Here is a 14,521-nt window from a genome sequence, read left to right on the forward strand (position 1 = left end):
TTCTTAAACAATTTCCTGTCTATTGGAACATTTTAAAATTACATTTTCTATCGGTAGATTTGTGATTACACCCAAAAGCGTAACAAAGCATTGTGATAACAAGGTAGGTGTACGCCAGACCGCGTCTTGTCGTAACAGGCTTCGCGATGTCTCGCTGCGTGTTCCTCCAATCCGCGCCTGGCGTACCTACCTTGGCCTGCGGCGCTAGCCTGCCTTCGGCAGGCATTGACTTGTCCACCGTCGATCACTTCTAATTTGTTGCATGTTGGGGGACTCCCCCCCCCCTCACTCCATTCTAGATAGAGTTGCTTCATCTACAAATTACACGATCTTGACTCTTGTAACCTTTTAACATGTCGAGGCTGGGGGGCTACCCCCACAGACCCCCCCTTCCATCAAGACTGGGGAGATCTGCTTGCAGAAAACTTGATTTTTCGCTGTTTTTTAGGTGTTTTTCGGCGATATAAACTGAACCAGTTGAGCTAGGATAGTGAAATTTCGCGTGTGCCGAGGCAAGAACATACCTAATGACCGTGCTAAATCTCAGACAGATCGGCCGAGCCGTTCAGGAGGAGTAGTGCGCACACACGCACACAAACACACACACACACACCGACAGAAAAATATTTTTAACCCCACTGGAGTAACGGGCTTCGCTATCGCTCAGCCAATAACCGACAGGCACCTGCTCGGCGACAGCAGTAGACACGTAACGTTGGAAAATACGCCATTACGCGGTGCGAAATGTGGGTATGAAAAATACACAGTGCGTTTTCGGGGCGCGCCCCCCCTTTATTTCCTGATCATTGCGAGTTTAGGGGGTTGTTTAAGCGGTGAAGTGTTCAAAACACTCCTAAACCCTAGAAGCTCGTTTGATGTGTTTTATTGCTAAGAAAACATTATAATAGTCCCAAAGCATGCTTCCCCACGCTCCCACCGGGGGAGCCAGTCCTGGCGGACTAGCGCGGAGTGATACGACTCCTCCAGCGTATTGAGATGGAAAGCCGAATTTTGGTGCGTGGTGAGACAAGGACATACCTAATGACCCTGGAAAATCTCAGACAGATCGGCCGAGGGGGCGGTAACACTATAAGGTAGGTTTACGCCAGACCGCGTCTTGTCGTAACAGGCTTCGCGATGTCCCGCTGCCTGTTCCTCCAATCCACGCCTGGCGTACCTACCTTGGCCTGCGGCGCTAGCCTGCCTTCGGCAGGCCATGGCTTGCCCATCGTCGGTTACTTCTAAATTGTTGCATGCTGGAGGGCTCCGCCCCCCAGACCCCCCTTCATTCCAGATGTAGTTACTTCATCTACAGATAACACGATCTTGACCCTTGTTACTTTTCAACTTGCCGGGGCTGGGGGGCTCTGCTCCCCTGAACCCCCTTTCTTCAAGGCAGAAGGCGTTTGCCTGCAGAAAACTCGATTTTTCGCCGTTTTTTAGGTGTTTTTCGGCTACAAAAATAAAACCAGTTGAGCTAGGATAGTGAAATTTCGCGTGTGCCGAGCCAAGGACATACCCAAAACGTGTGCAAAATCTCAGCCAGATCGGCCGAGCCGTTCAGGAGGAGTAGTGCTGACAGACAGACAGACAGACAAAACTATTCAACCCCACCTGAGTAACGGGCTTCGCTATCGCTCAGCCAAGGAGGGCATCTGATTTTTGCAATTTTACGAAGAAAGAAATTTCTTTGCAAGTCTGCACAAAATGTCATATTTCCAGTCATAAAAATGACTGGAAAAGAAGCGATACACATCGGCAACTCCGGCCCGTCCCGTAAATTAAGAAATGTGCTTATTTCACCTATTATTCACCCCTCACGATATTTGATCCTGAGTTAAGGGTCAAAATAGATGTTATTTTCGTCATCAGCACCCTCAGAAACATCAGAAACAAAGCAAAAACTTGAATAAAAAGAATATTCGAAATATTACCTACTGGGATTTGAACCCGGGTCCAAACTTTTCCGATTCGCTTGAAACTGGCACCGTTAGTTTTGCCTCGTCACCCCGATTCCAAAAATATCCCAACATGCCCTTCTAGCTGCATCCGTTGCCGAAATCCTCCTCGACCCCATGTAGACCATGATGCACCTGCAGCAGCGCCCCCGGGGCTCGGATCGAATTTGCTTCAACCGGGCGGTTCTTAGGGTCACCCAAGGAGGCTGCGTTCGTCTCGCCATGTCTATTAGAAGTTACACCTTCTTTTGTTGACTACAGAGACTAGGGACTTCCCGGCAGATGCGGAAACCAATCAGAGTGCTTGAATGTCAAATGTTTTTAAATCTTTTGGGGCGGCAAGAGGGAGTTTACTGTTGCCTACTTCTTCACTTGATTTCAAAACGTACAAATCTCTGGGGATCCTTAACATACCCTTCTTTCATAACGTAACATTCGACAATGTTCGATAAACGTCAAGGTGGTTATGGATAGAGTCCTTAAGTGTCTGTTAGTTATGGGCTGTTGCAAGCACTTCCAAACACAAATACAAGAAGCTAGAATAATATCCTTTCCAAAATAAATCCTAAGTTACGGGTTATAACTTTGACGCTTACGATAACGTTATGATGCCAGGCAAGTGGAAGATTCCTGCATCTTTCATTTGTTTCTGGTGAACTTCTTATTGTAACGAAAGAGTCCTCCGCATCAAAGCCTTTTCACACTTTTTGAGTTACTAACATTCTATGGGTTCTTGTTTAGATTGTGTTTCAACCAAAATGACCTGTGGAATCGACCTTCCCACTTTTTGCAATGACGAAAGTCTCGTTAAAATTTGTCAAGGCACCTATTGAACGTACCACTTCCGATCCGTTGCAGAAAATACTCGCTTGCCCGTCGCCAATTAAGCCATTAAGGGCCACAAGGCCAGCGAGCACCGCCTCACTGCAAAGCTCTTGGACAGCTCTGCAAAAGAACAAAAAAAACATGAGGGATTGCTCCCTACCACACAGCAAAGCGGCAGTTTTTGTCCTTGGATATGATTTCGCCAAAAGCTGCACTCTCATTCTCTTTCGGTTCAAAAAGTCTGGTAGGGGGGGGGGCAGCATTTACTGTGCGGCGACCTCTCAGCGCCTCTCAGCCGTTCACGGAAAAAATCCCTTAGTTGTGACAGCTAATGCATTGGCTGATATCGGTCCAGCTAAGAATTAGCAGTCATGGTAACTAAAAATATTGCCAGCAGCATCAGCAATCATGCCAGGTCGCGACAGCCAACCACATTTGTTGTGCCAGGTAATCCCTCAGTTATAAACGCTAATAAATTTTTACTCCTCGTAAAATACTGAGACGGGGATAGAACCCGGGACTGCTGGCTGAGAATGTCGCTCGGAGGCACTGAGCCACGGGAGCACATGTCCGTGGCGTGTGGCCTGCCCCACTGTCACTCCGGGTGGAGGGCCGAAAAAAATACTTTGCAACTTTGATCGCAGTTGAAGTGAAGCTTCGAGGGACTGCATGATTTACACGTGCAGCTAGCCCCATTCGTTGTCTCCGCTAAGAACCCCACGCTGGATCAGCAAACGTGGCAGTAGCTGCCACGGCAAACACCATCAGCTGCGGCAGCAAAAGCATAATGGTTTTCATAGCTGAATCTCCTACTGTCTGCCTTAGCTAATTTAAAATTTGTAGCCACGGCAATGAGGGTTATGTTTTATAGCTAAGATAATGACTGCGGTAGCTGAGAACATTAGCTGGCGCCATATCAGCTAACACATTAGCTGTCACAACAAATGTTCAGCTGTAACAACTAAGATATTTTTTTCCGTGTTGAGTAGAATCTCCTATTGGGTGCTACTGCCTCACGCCGTGCACGACGGTCGCGCGACCAAAAACTCCACTTTGCCTCTCGGCGGGGTGGTCACGGCCGACCAGCCGGGTTAAACTCTAGCCGCGTGGACCCTTGTGAACATACAGCAGGAATTGCGGGCTCCGAAGTACCAAAGGAAAGGCCCCCTATTTCTGCGACGCTTACCTCGGCACGACCACTGCACCGGACCCGTGGTAGCCCGCAGCCTTAGAGCAGTACCGTGCTTTGAGCACCGGCTGCGTACCCTTCCGCACGGCATGTCCCTCTTCAAAGCAATGTTGGTGCGTCTGTAAAGATAAGCATAAAGGCAAAGAAAGTTACCATTGGGTTCGTGTTAATCCTGATTGTCACGTCAAAGATTTGTTTCGTCGGGGCAGAGCGTTTCAGAGCTGAAAATCGAGTCTGCTTCTGGGGAGCAAATCTTATGAACGAAATGTCACAGCAGGGTGGTATTTGGGCCAACTAGTTGAGCTTGAATCAACGCAGGGCACTGTTTTCTTCATTTCGCGCTCACAATTGTTTAAAGTGCCTTTTGAAGGTCCCAAAGCTGGTTTTTACTCTCTTTACACACAAACAAATGAAAAGTGGTATAGTAAAGGAGACGAGTATTGTGCTCAAAAATTTGTTTTGGGAGGATATTATTCATCTCAGAACTTACAACATGTACAGAAAAGACAATGGTATTATTTTGGAGTGCAAAAGTCCGTCAGTAAGTCGTAAATGGATTGTTTTTCGACTTTCAATTGAAAATTTTGAGAAAACGAACATGTAAAAACCGAGATTTCGGGGCCGGTATTGAAACTAACCCCATTTCAACCTCTAATATCTTTTCACCAATAATATACCGTTAGATGAACCATTACGAACATGAACTCCTATATTCAGTTAATATAAAACCTGGAATGTTTTTTACAACGCACAATGAAAAATTCGGAGAAATATCAGGTTAAAGATCGTGTTGAATGAGCATGTTCTGCTAGTGCACCAAACTCAGCATAAGTTATCCATATTTACATGTTGCAGGCTGCTGTTCAATATACCATTATACTGCCGACATGTTGTTTTCGCATTGAACGTGGTATGTAAAAATCATGTTCACAGCGTAGTCGCCAAGATGTTTTAGGCACTCGCAAGAAATATGGGGTAAGCGGTGGTAGCGTGGACAAGTGGGTATATTAATTGATTTATGATGAATTATTTGAATGCAAGCACTTTTTTGGTTAGGCGGCATTGGCATCGACAATTACATTTCATTGATTTTGTCATGTGGTTATAAAAAAAGTGACAAAATCAGTGAGACTGCGTACGCCACAGCTCGCCAGCACCTTACAGCAACATGCCACCACATATCTTCCCAGAGACAAACAACTCAACCACTGTTGTAGTGAAGGACAGGATTCACATTGCCATTTCCATGATGCATGCAACCCTGTTCGAGGCTACAGCAGACGATGGAAAATAGCCCCCCCCCCCCCCAGTCCGCCTGGACCCAGCGGCAAGGTCCGAATTTGCTGTCAGCCGGATTCCCAAAGTCCTCGGAGTATTCGCATCATTTTATGAATTTGCGATTCAGACATGGCCAACCTCTCGCGGTAACGAACAGAAGGCCGCGCTGCCCTACCGCTGCTGCGGCCTCGATTGAGCCACGGCCAGCAGTGCCCATTCACTTAGACCTACTTACTGTTATGTCGTCGGCGGAACAGTCACCCACGTCCTTCTTTGACCACTTTGGCAGAATCTCGGCCTGCGAGGCAAAAGAAAAAAAGACAATAACGCGAAAGCAGATAATAGTTAAGAGAATGTTAGTTTGAACGAAACTTTTACGACAATTAAAATAAACAAGCTGCATCTTTTCTAAGAAACTTCCATCAAAACAGGAACAATAAGACACTTAAGTCTTATTTTTGGAAGGTTCATAGTGTGTAGTCATTGTATTGTGTTTTCTTTCTGCGCCCTGCGGCTGCCAAAGAATTGTCTTTAGTTTTGGAAGGTAGATTAAAAATTTCAAGAGTTTGCGGTTTAGTCAGCTTTCTTGTTGAGGAGGGAACATGTAGCCAATGTTGCCTCTTACAGCCGGACGGCAGTGCCGACGAGTCTCCCCTCCGCTGCGCAAACCCACTACACTGGTAAGCAGGCCGTCAGTCAGTAGAGCGTCTGGGAAGTGCCTTGTAAGGGCTTGTTGATAGTATGTGGCAATATATCGGTTAACAACCAAACACTCCATTGATTTACCCTCCCCGGGATAGGGATCTACTACACTAGGTCTCGTCAAGACCTTTTCTACGAGGGGTCCACTGAAAAACCAAACGTGGTCTAGACTAGGGATGTGCGAATCAAGGATTTTCATTTCGAATCGTATCTCAGAAAAAAGTTTCGAATCGAACTCGAACCGAATCTGGAAAAAGTTGTCGAATCAAATTGAACTTTTAGAGATTTAGAATCGAATCGAATTCGAACTGAAACTAAAAAAAATTAGTGCGTTTCAAAACACATTTTCTGTAAAAAAGGAAGGGCATAGAGCAGGAATACAAAATGAAGAAAAATTAAATATCTGATCTTGCTTTGGCCAGGGGGTGGCAACGGCCTAGGAAGAGCGTGAAGCGATGCTCGCGCCGTCAGTGCAGAGGTTGCGCACTTGTTCGAGATTATGAAAACTAGACTGTGTTCTTCAAAACGCTTTGCACCGATGGAAAGGGCTTGAAATTTAGGGTGCATTAGGCTAATTGCTCTTCTCCAAACTCTCACCTTACCTGATATTAAGGTGCAGTTAAAACACCTAAAAACACGAGAAATCATAAAATTTAGGAAAAACTCGAATGCGCCATGTTGATGTAAATGGTTCCACCCTTGTGTTCGGTTGAATTGGAAGTATCGGGCAGTCTACTAGGCCTAATGCACCCCAAATTTTGTGCTCTTTTGATCGGTGCAAAGCGTTTTGCAATCAACGGGCTAGATCTTACAATCGAAGCAAAATAAGTAACCAATGCACCTTACTCGCGCATGGCTTCACGCGCTTCCTAGGCCGTTGCCGCCCCCTGCTTTGGCATTAAAAAAACCGCTATGTGCGCGACATTCAACCGTTCCCAAGCAACCGATTCGAAGACGAACCACTGTCGATTCGAAAATTTCGAATCACTCTACCAAAAATGTCCTGTCAATGCCGTTAATTTATTACCAGTTTTCACTGTAGGTCAATTCACAGCGTTTACTGTGATCTGCTCACGGGATTCACTGTGATCTTGTTCGCGGTGTTCACTGTGATCTGGTCCCCAGTAAACACTGTGAGTTTGACGCCGCTGAGCACCGAAGACTGCAAATCAGGCTCCAGTTCACGGCGTTTACTGTGGCCAGATCACAGTGAACACTGTGACCGAGATCACAGTGAACGCCGTGAACTAGTTCACAGCAAACGCCGTGAATTGCATAACAGCAAACATTGGTAATAAATTAACGGCGTTGACAGGACATTTTTTGTAGAGTGATATTCAGGGTCGAAGCAAAGAGATCCGTCCCTGAATAGGGTCTTGAGAGTGCGCACTGCCGAGTACTCGTGTACAGTCCATACAGCCTGTACACGACTCCTGAAGTGTTTACCTCCTCGTTAACGGCAATCACTCGGTAGACATCGGCGTATCGTCACATCACCATGATCTTTCCGTTTCTTTTGATGACCATGCACATTCATGTGTTTTGTTTCTGTTTTGGCGCTGCCTATGATTGGTAAGGGGAGGTGGGGTAGTGACATTTTTGGGCCGATGCCCGCCATCACGAAACTGACAATATTGCGGATCTATTCTGCTCGTGCCGACAAATGGAGGTCCCTTTGATTCAAAGTCCCGTTGAGCTCTTCATTTTATCTCGATTCGTTGCGAAGTTATCCCAGTTTGAATGTGTGCAAGTAAAAAGTCACATGGTGCCCCACAAAGTGCAAGGTTTAATGGACGAAAATGTTAATTTTGATTTAACTATTGAAGGTGAAGGTTCTATGCGAACAAGTTTCTCATATGCAACGCTCGACCAGCCGCCCTATCAATTTTAATCCCGCATTGTGATTGAAGGCGGAAACGCAGCACCAGAAGCCATGCTAATACGACAACCAATTTTAATGTTGAGGACCGAGGCGGCTGCTCAGCGCTGCTTATCGCTGTCGGGTTGGATATCCGAAACCACTGCCTCTGCCACAACTGCTACGTACTTCTCGCTACAACTGTTTAACTGCTATGTGCTATTGCTGCATATGCAATTGCCTTGGTATACGTCTGATTGCAAAACTGTTGGCTGCGATCGAGAGTGAGATTTAACAATCATCTGCTAAAAAGTTAGGAAAGAGGGACTGCGGTGAATGTGTAAAACGGCATTGAATTGCCAGCATGGTAGGTACGGTAGGCCAGTGTGCACTGTGGCAAAAAGGTACGGAAAATTCAGTTCATTCATTTGCCAGGATTCGCCGTACACACAAAATCTAGGTGCGTGCTTACAAGCATGCACTTCGAGGTGTGTACTTGCCTAAGCACGCATCTAGAAGTGTGTACTTGAATGAGTACAAACTTTAAAGTGTGTACTCACTGAGTACACACTTGCGAGGTGCATGCGCGGCATAGGGAAAACGCAAGCACTTCTCACACCTCGAAGTGCATGCTTGTGAGCACGCACCTAGAAGTGTGTACTGAGTACACACATAGATTTTGCGTGTAGCCCTCTAGTCAATATTCTCCGTAGGCTCTTACAGTATTCTCTGTAGGACCGCAAGTCTTCGCCGTAGGACCTGGAAGACTGTATAGTCCTACGGAAAACACTGTAAGGTCCTACGGAGATTACTGTCAAAGCCTACGGAGAATTACCACAAGCTGTTTTCAGAATTTACCGTACCTTTTTGCCACAATGTGGAACTGCCAGTATGCCAGTATGAATCACATATATTAAGCGCAATTACCGGGCTTACGTGCCCGGGTGATTCCGTGCGTAGGGGGTCATTTTGGATGTACCAAATGTTCTTTTTTAAAGTTCAACTTTAGGGGCTAAATTTGGTGTAGATGGCATACATAGTACCCCACAGTACCCCTCTGAGCGTGGCAGCGCTACAAGTTGACTTTTATTTTCACTCCCTATGAAATACGGCGGAATTTACAGAAATAATGACGGAATTTACAGATTACGGAATTTACAAAGCGAAGTTTTTAGTCTCCTGAACCGCTGGGTTACAAGATAGGTAAAAACTGTTGACGGTGTCATTTTCAGCATCCAAAATAGCATTTTTCAGCGAAGGTTGTGGGATAACTTTCTCCCTCAGATGGAGGAGCTACGGCCCGAAACGGAATTTACATCCATTTTTACACCCTTACCGTTTTGAACTCTTGTGACGGCCTGGAAGCGTCGTTTGACCGCCCCAGGTCCCGTGGGCACGGGCTCCTGGAAGTGTTTTTTATGTTCTTTCGATCCCAAGTGGTCGCGAGTTTCTAAAATGAAAAGGAACCCCAGTAGGCCGTCATTTGTAAAACCAGCATAGGTCACATGGTCACACGGTGGACATTTTCCCAAAGGCTGTTTCGGGTTCAACAAGTGATGATACAAAGGTCACCCTCCGTAATTTTGTGAAGAATAAGTCAGGGGAGAGAGTGAAATAGCCAGTTTTCTTTTGATGTGGCTGAGTCATATACTACAGCATGGCAATGTTGTCTTATAGGTGTTGGTGACCATGACGGAACTTACAAAACGACACTTTAGCAGCTTACGAAACCCAGATAAACAAAAGTTAGATCGACTTATCCACATGAGGACATGGTCTTCGTTTAGTAAAACAAATTTGAATTGCCCAAGCTACCAAATCGACCTCAGTTCGGGCGCAAGGCCCCGGTGACCTGAAATGACCCCCTACGCACGGAATCACCCGCCCACGGTTTTACGCGAGTGTCGTTCCCCTTGGCTGTCAAAGACACGGAAGACTTTGCGTACTGTCACTTCTTATTTCCGTTTCCTGAGAGCACCCACTTGCTTCCCGTCAGCAATCGCACGAGGAGATACGCCACTGTCAGAGACAAGACGACGTCTAAGTGGCGTGATAATCGGCGCGCATCGGTCGCGCGCCATGTGCGCCTCAGCCCCGGGTCAAGGAGTCTGGCGCGGCGAGCGGTAATATTGTAGTCACTACTGGTGCGCAGGCTGCTCTAGCGTCCGCCGCCTGCTGCATGCAACATGGCGCACACGGCGCCTCTGGAAGGTGAGATACAAGCCAGAGGGCAGGGTGGGGCAGGAGAAGAGGGGAGAGGAGGCGATCGTGTTAACGGTACTGTACCACTGCAGGGGCGTCGACGCGTCCGAATTTCAGGGGGGGGGCTCTCTGCCGTGCGGGTTGCCTACCTTCAGGCGTTTTTGTTAAGCGCGTAAAACAAGGCGAGACTTTTGTGTCTAACCGTTTTGTGGCGAGACTTTTTTGTCTGACCAAATTTTGGCGAGACTTTTAGATCTGACCATAAGTTGGCGAGACTTTTATGTCTCGCGTCTGGAGCGGCGAGAAGTCTGACCTTTGGATTTGTAGTGTTTTGGCCGAAATGTTGCCCCCCCTGCCCCCCTGGACAAAACGGGGCGGGGGGGGGGGGTGGCATGGAGCATTGCCCCGCTGCCCCTCCCCCCCGGCGTCGACGCCCCTGTACCACTGTTAATGGTTGCCGCACAGTGACTCACAGGCTGCCACGCGCCGCCATGCCGAGTGCACAACCCAGTGAACGGACACTTCTGTTATCGTCCCAGGCGAGCCGAAAATTGCTTTAGGATTTGGGTCGTTTCGACGCACTCTACTATACAAAAAATGCCCTGTCAATGCCGTTAATTTATTGGCGAGCGATAGCGAGCCCATGCCGTGTTTGGGGGTACCAAAAAGTGACTGGTCGTGCGTCTGTCTGTCTGTCTGTGTGTCCGTAACTCACTCACGTTTCTCAGCAACTACCGCACAAATAGTTTCAAAATTTCGCACCGGAAGGCTCCTAAATCTCCCCCAGGGGGAGTTTATCTTATATTCACGATTACTATTGTTTGAAATATTCAAAACTTCTTTTTGAATTAGGTTCTTAGCGTGGTTAGGTTGGCAGTGCTTGGCAGCTCGTAGCAATTTTTCATACTTGCGGCCGCGACTCTTAAATACGGGACCTGTCAAAACATTGGCAAATAAAACAAACTAAAGAGCAGAAGGGCTTAGAAGTGAGTACGGTCATAGTTTTTCGATATTTTAGAATGATTGAAACCCCTCCGGAGAGTCAACTCAGTGAAATACGGAAAATGAAAGTGACAATTATTACGCGTTTCGTCCGTCCGTCCACCCTCTCCCCTCCCCCACTACAGGGGAAATGTTTTAGTCAGTGGAGTGTGTTTGATAATTGCAAGAATGATTTGGTCTTTTTAACCTTTGTGGGTGTATTTCCATTTATATTCTCAGACACTATATTTTTCAGTTGTTTGCTTTGCTCAATAACAGTTAGAAAATATATTAATACATTCTATGAGTACAAACCAGATGCTAATCTTGCCAAAATAAATAGTCTTTGCTGACTCTTGGCACTGATTCTGGGAAAAGGCTTCATTGCAATGCTGTGAGTTTACTATAGTACTAACCTTAAAGAAAACCATATGATGAGTGAGTGTAGCGCATTCAAGGTTTGACATTGACATCAGATTCAATGAGACGATTCACTGACTTGGTCATATGATTTCATGAGACGATTCTTTTAACTTAATCATACATTGTCTGCGACAACTGGTAATTTGTGTTGGTCATGGTTTGAGTTTGCTTTTTTTTTTTAATTTACTCAGAATGTTAGGTAAATACTTTTGCTAAACTGTTTCAAAGATTTAATAACACACCATGACTATCATTATCAATAAGATAAACTTGCATTTAGCAATAAGTGGCCTCGACATTGGATTCTATGACACGATTCATTGGATCTGACAGAAGGTCTTCTCTGTAAAGTAGTTGAAATCAGCCTGCCTGTAAATATGTCTCTTTTTAATTAATGCAGATAAATCAATATAGTTAAATCCACTAGTTTAAACTAAAAGGGAGAAAGGCTATTTAGGGATTACTAATAACATTGCGTATTCATAAGTATGGTAATTGAAGTATTTGTGAATCGTATTAAGCAATTCAATGCTGGCTGTTAAATGTTACTCGACTGAGTAACAGGGTCAGGGTTCGTGGCATGACACTATGAACAGGAAACGCTCTTAAGAAACCTAACAACTGAAGACCCATACTTTCAACTAGAATTACATGATTTGCGACCAAAATTTCCTCGGTGTTTCATTGCTTTCTGCAGTATTTGGTGTGCTGATCACAAAAATGACTTCCAATGTCATCCCAGACCTTTACTTTTCCAAATATTTACCAATTTTGGACCAAAATTTTTACATCAAGTTTTACATAGTTTCCTGCAGTTTTTGGTGTGCTGATCACGAAAATGACTTCCAATTTCATCTCAGACCTTTACTTTTCCAAATATTTACCAATTTCGGACCAAAATTTTTACATCGAGCTTTACATAGTTTCCTGCAGTTTTTGGTGTGCTGATCACGAAAATGACTTCCAATTTCATCTCAGACCTTTACTTTTCCAAATATTTACCAATTTCGGACCAAAATTTTTACATCGAGTTTTACATAGTTTCCTGCAGTTTTTGGTGCGCTGATCACGAAAATGACTTCCAATTTCATCTCAGACCTTTACTTTTCCAAATATTTACCAATTTCGGACCAAAATTTTTACATCGAGTTTTACATAGTTTCCTGCAGTTTTTGGTGTGCTGATCACGAAAATGACTTCCAATTTCATCCCAGACCTTTACTTTCCCCAAAATTTACCAATTTGTGACCAAACTTTTAAAATTGAGTTTCACATTGACCCTGTATTGGCCTTACTTTGCATATATTCTTCACCATCTTCTACAAGAATACAGACGCATCGCTCGCCTACTACGCGCCCAAACAAATCGGCGCGTACCCCTAGTTACCAATGTTTGCTGTTATGCCATTCACGGCGTTTGCTGTGAACTAGTTCACGGCGTTCTCTGTGATCTCGGTCACAGTGTTCACTGTGATCTGGCCACAGTAAACGCCGTGAATTGGAGCCTGATTTGCAGTAGTTCGGTGCTCGACGGCGTCAAACTCACAGTGTTTACTGGGGACCAGATCACAGTAAACACCGTGAACACGATCAGAGTGAATCGCGTGAGCAGATCACAGTAAACGCTGTGAATTGACCTACAGTGAAAACTGGTAATAAATTAACGGTGTCAGCGTGAACCTATACCCCCTTACCCAGGGTTCTATTTCACTAGGAGGAAAGTACCTTGCCTAAGGGGAGGGTAATGATTCCCTAGGGATATCATACTCATGTAGGGTGGGGGGTAATATTTTCCTAGGGTAACTTTACCCCCTCTAGGGGGGGTAATAATCCACTAGGGGAAAAATACCCTCTCTCCGGAGGGGGTAAAAATTCCCTAGGAAAAAAATACCCATCACAGGGGGGTTATCATACACTAGTAATTTCTTACCCTCTCTCCGGAGAGAGGTACATGCCCACTAGGGTTAAGTTACCCAGGGGATCATAATTTACTAGTGAATTCGTACTTCCCCACCAGAAAAACGAGTGTGAAGATGAAAAAAAATCCACAAGCAATTAGAGAAAGCAAGTCATATACAAAATGAGTCAAAATAAATTCTAAACACAGAAAACAACTTGATTCACGAATTTTAATGTTTTCAGCACCATAGGTCATTTTTTTCTTAATTTTAAACTTTGCGAAATAAACGATGAGTTAGTCAGGTAGGTAGACGAATGCCCAAAACTCAGGAATGGGCGCCCGCTTTGGCTTATCCTTGGATTATGTAAAAATCCAATTTACTTTTTTTTAAATTGATTTTTCTGAAATTGCGTGTGGAACGTGTCTTTCAACACCTTAATGCTCGTTTTCTGGTGAGGGAGTACAAATGCCCTAGTAAATTATTAACCCCTAGGTAATTTTACCCTAGTGGCCATGTACCCTCTCAGGAGAGAGGGTAAGAAATTACTAGTGTATGATTACCCCCCTGTGATAGGTACTTTTTTCCTAGGGAATTTTTAACCCCTCCAGAGAGAGGGTATTTTTCCACTAGTGGATTATTACCCCCCCTAGAGGGGGTAAAGTTACCCTAGGAAAATATTACCCCCCACCCTGCATGAGTATGATATCCCTAGGGAATTATTACCCTCCCCTAGGGCAAGGTACTTTCCTCCTAGTGAAATAGTACCCTAGGTAAGGGGGTAAAGATACACGCTTACAACGGCATTGACAGGACATTTTTTGTTCAGTGTCGATGATGGCTCTAAGTCGTGTTCGAAGCAGATTAGAAGGCTCAGCAGTTTGTCACGCTCGTTTCAACGAGATGGGAGGGGGAAGTAACTTGAATTTTGATGTACGTTTTCCTTAAAACAAACTTGATATTAAAGATTTTGAAATAACGGTGTAATACTTTTTTGGCGAAGTAGTTGTTTCATACAAAATATCCAAGGAAATTTATTTGTTCATACACTGATAACAATTCTGTCGTAACTTAACGACACATTTATTGCTAATTTTTTTAGCGACATGTGTTGTGGAACGAATAGCTTATAAAACCTTAGTCGTACTGGAACTAAAGATAATTTCACAACGACCAACTTGTAATGACACATAAACAGTCCACCTTC

At 44.9% G+C, this 14,521-nt stretch overlaps 1 protein-coding gene across 2 annotated transcripts in view; it reads left to right on the forward strand.

Moving 5' to 3' along the window:
- The first annotated feature begins 9,953 nt into the window (after positions 1 to 9,953).
- The window catches only part of LOC117649138 (aconitate isomerase-like), a 50,296-nt gene continuing 45,728 nt past the window's right edge, over positions 9,954 to 14,521 (forward strand). The window contains exon 1 of one of the 2 annotated variants that reach the window (XM_034391604.1): positions 9,954 to 10,021. In XM_034391604.1, the coding sequence (XP_034247495.1) occupies positions 9,997 to 10,021 (25 nt within the window). In that variant the 5' untranslated portion in view covers positions 9,954 to 9,996. The remainder of the gene's footprint in view (positions 10,022 to 14,521) is intronic. The other variant, XM_034391605.1, reaches the window with a different exon arrangement.

Source organism: Thrips palmi, unplaced genomic scaffold (genome assembly GCF_012932325.1).
Source record: "Thrips palmi isolate BJ-2018 unplaced genomic scaffold, TpBJ-2018v1 HiC_scaffold_4, whole genome shotgun sequence".
NCBI classification, from domain to species: Eukaryota; Metazoa; Arthropoda; class Insecta; order Thysanoptera; family Thripidae; genus Thrips; species Thrips palmi.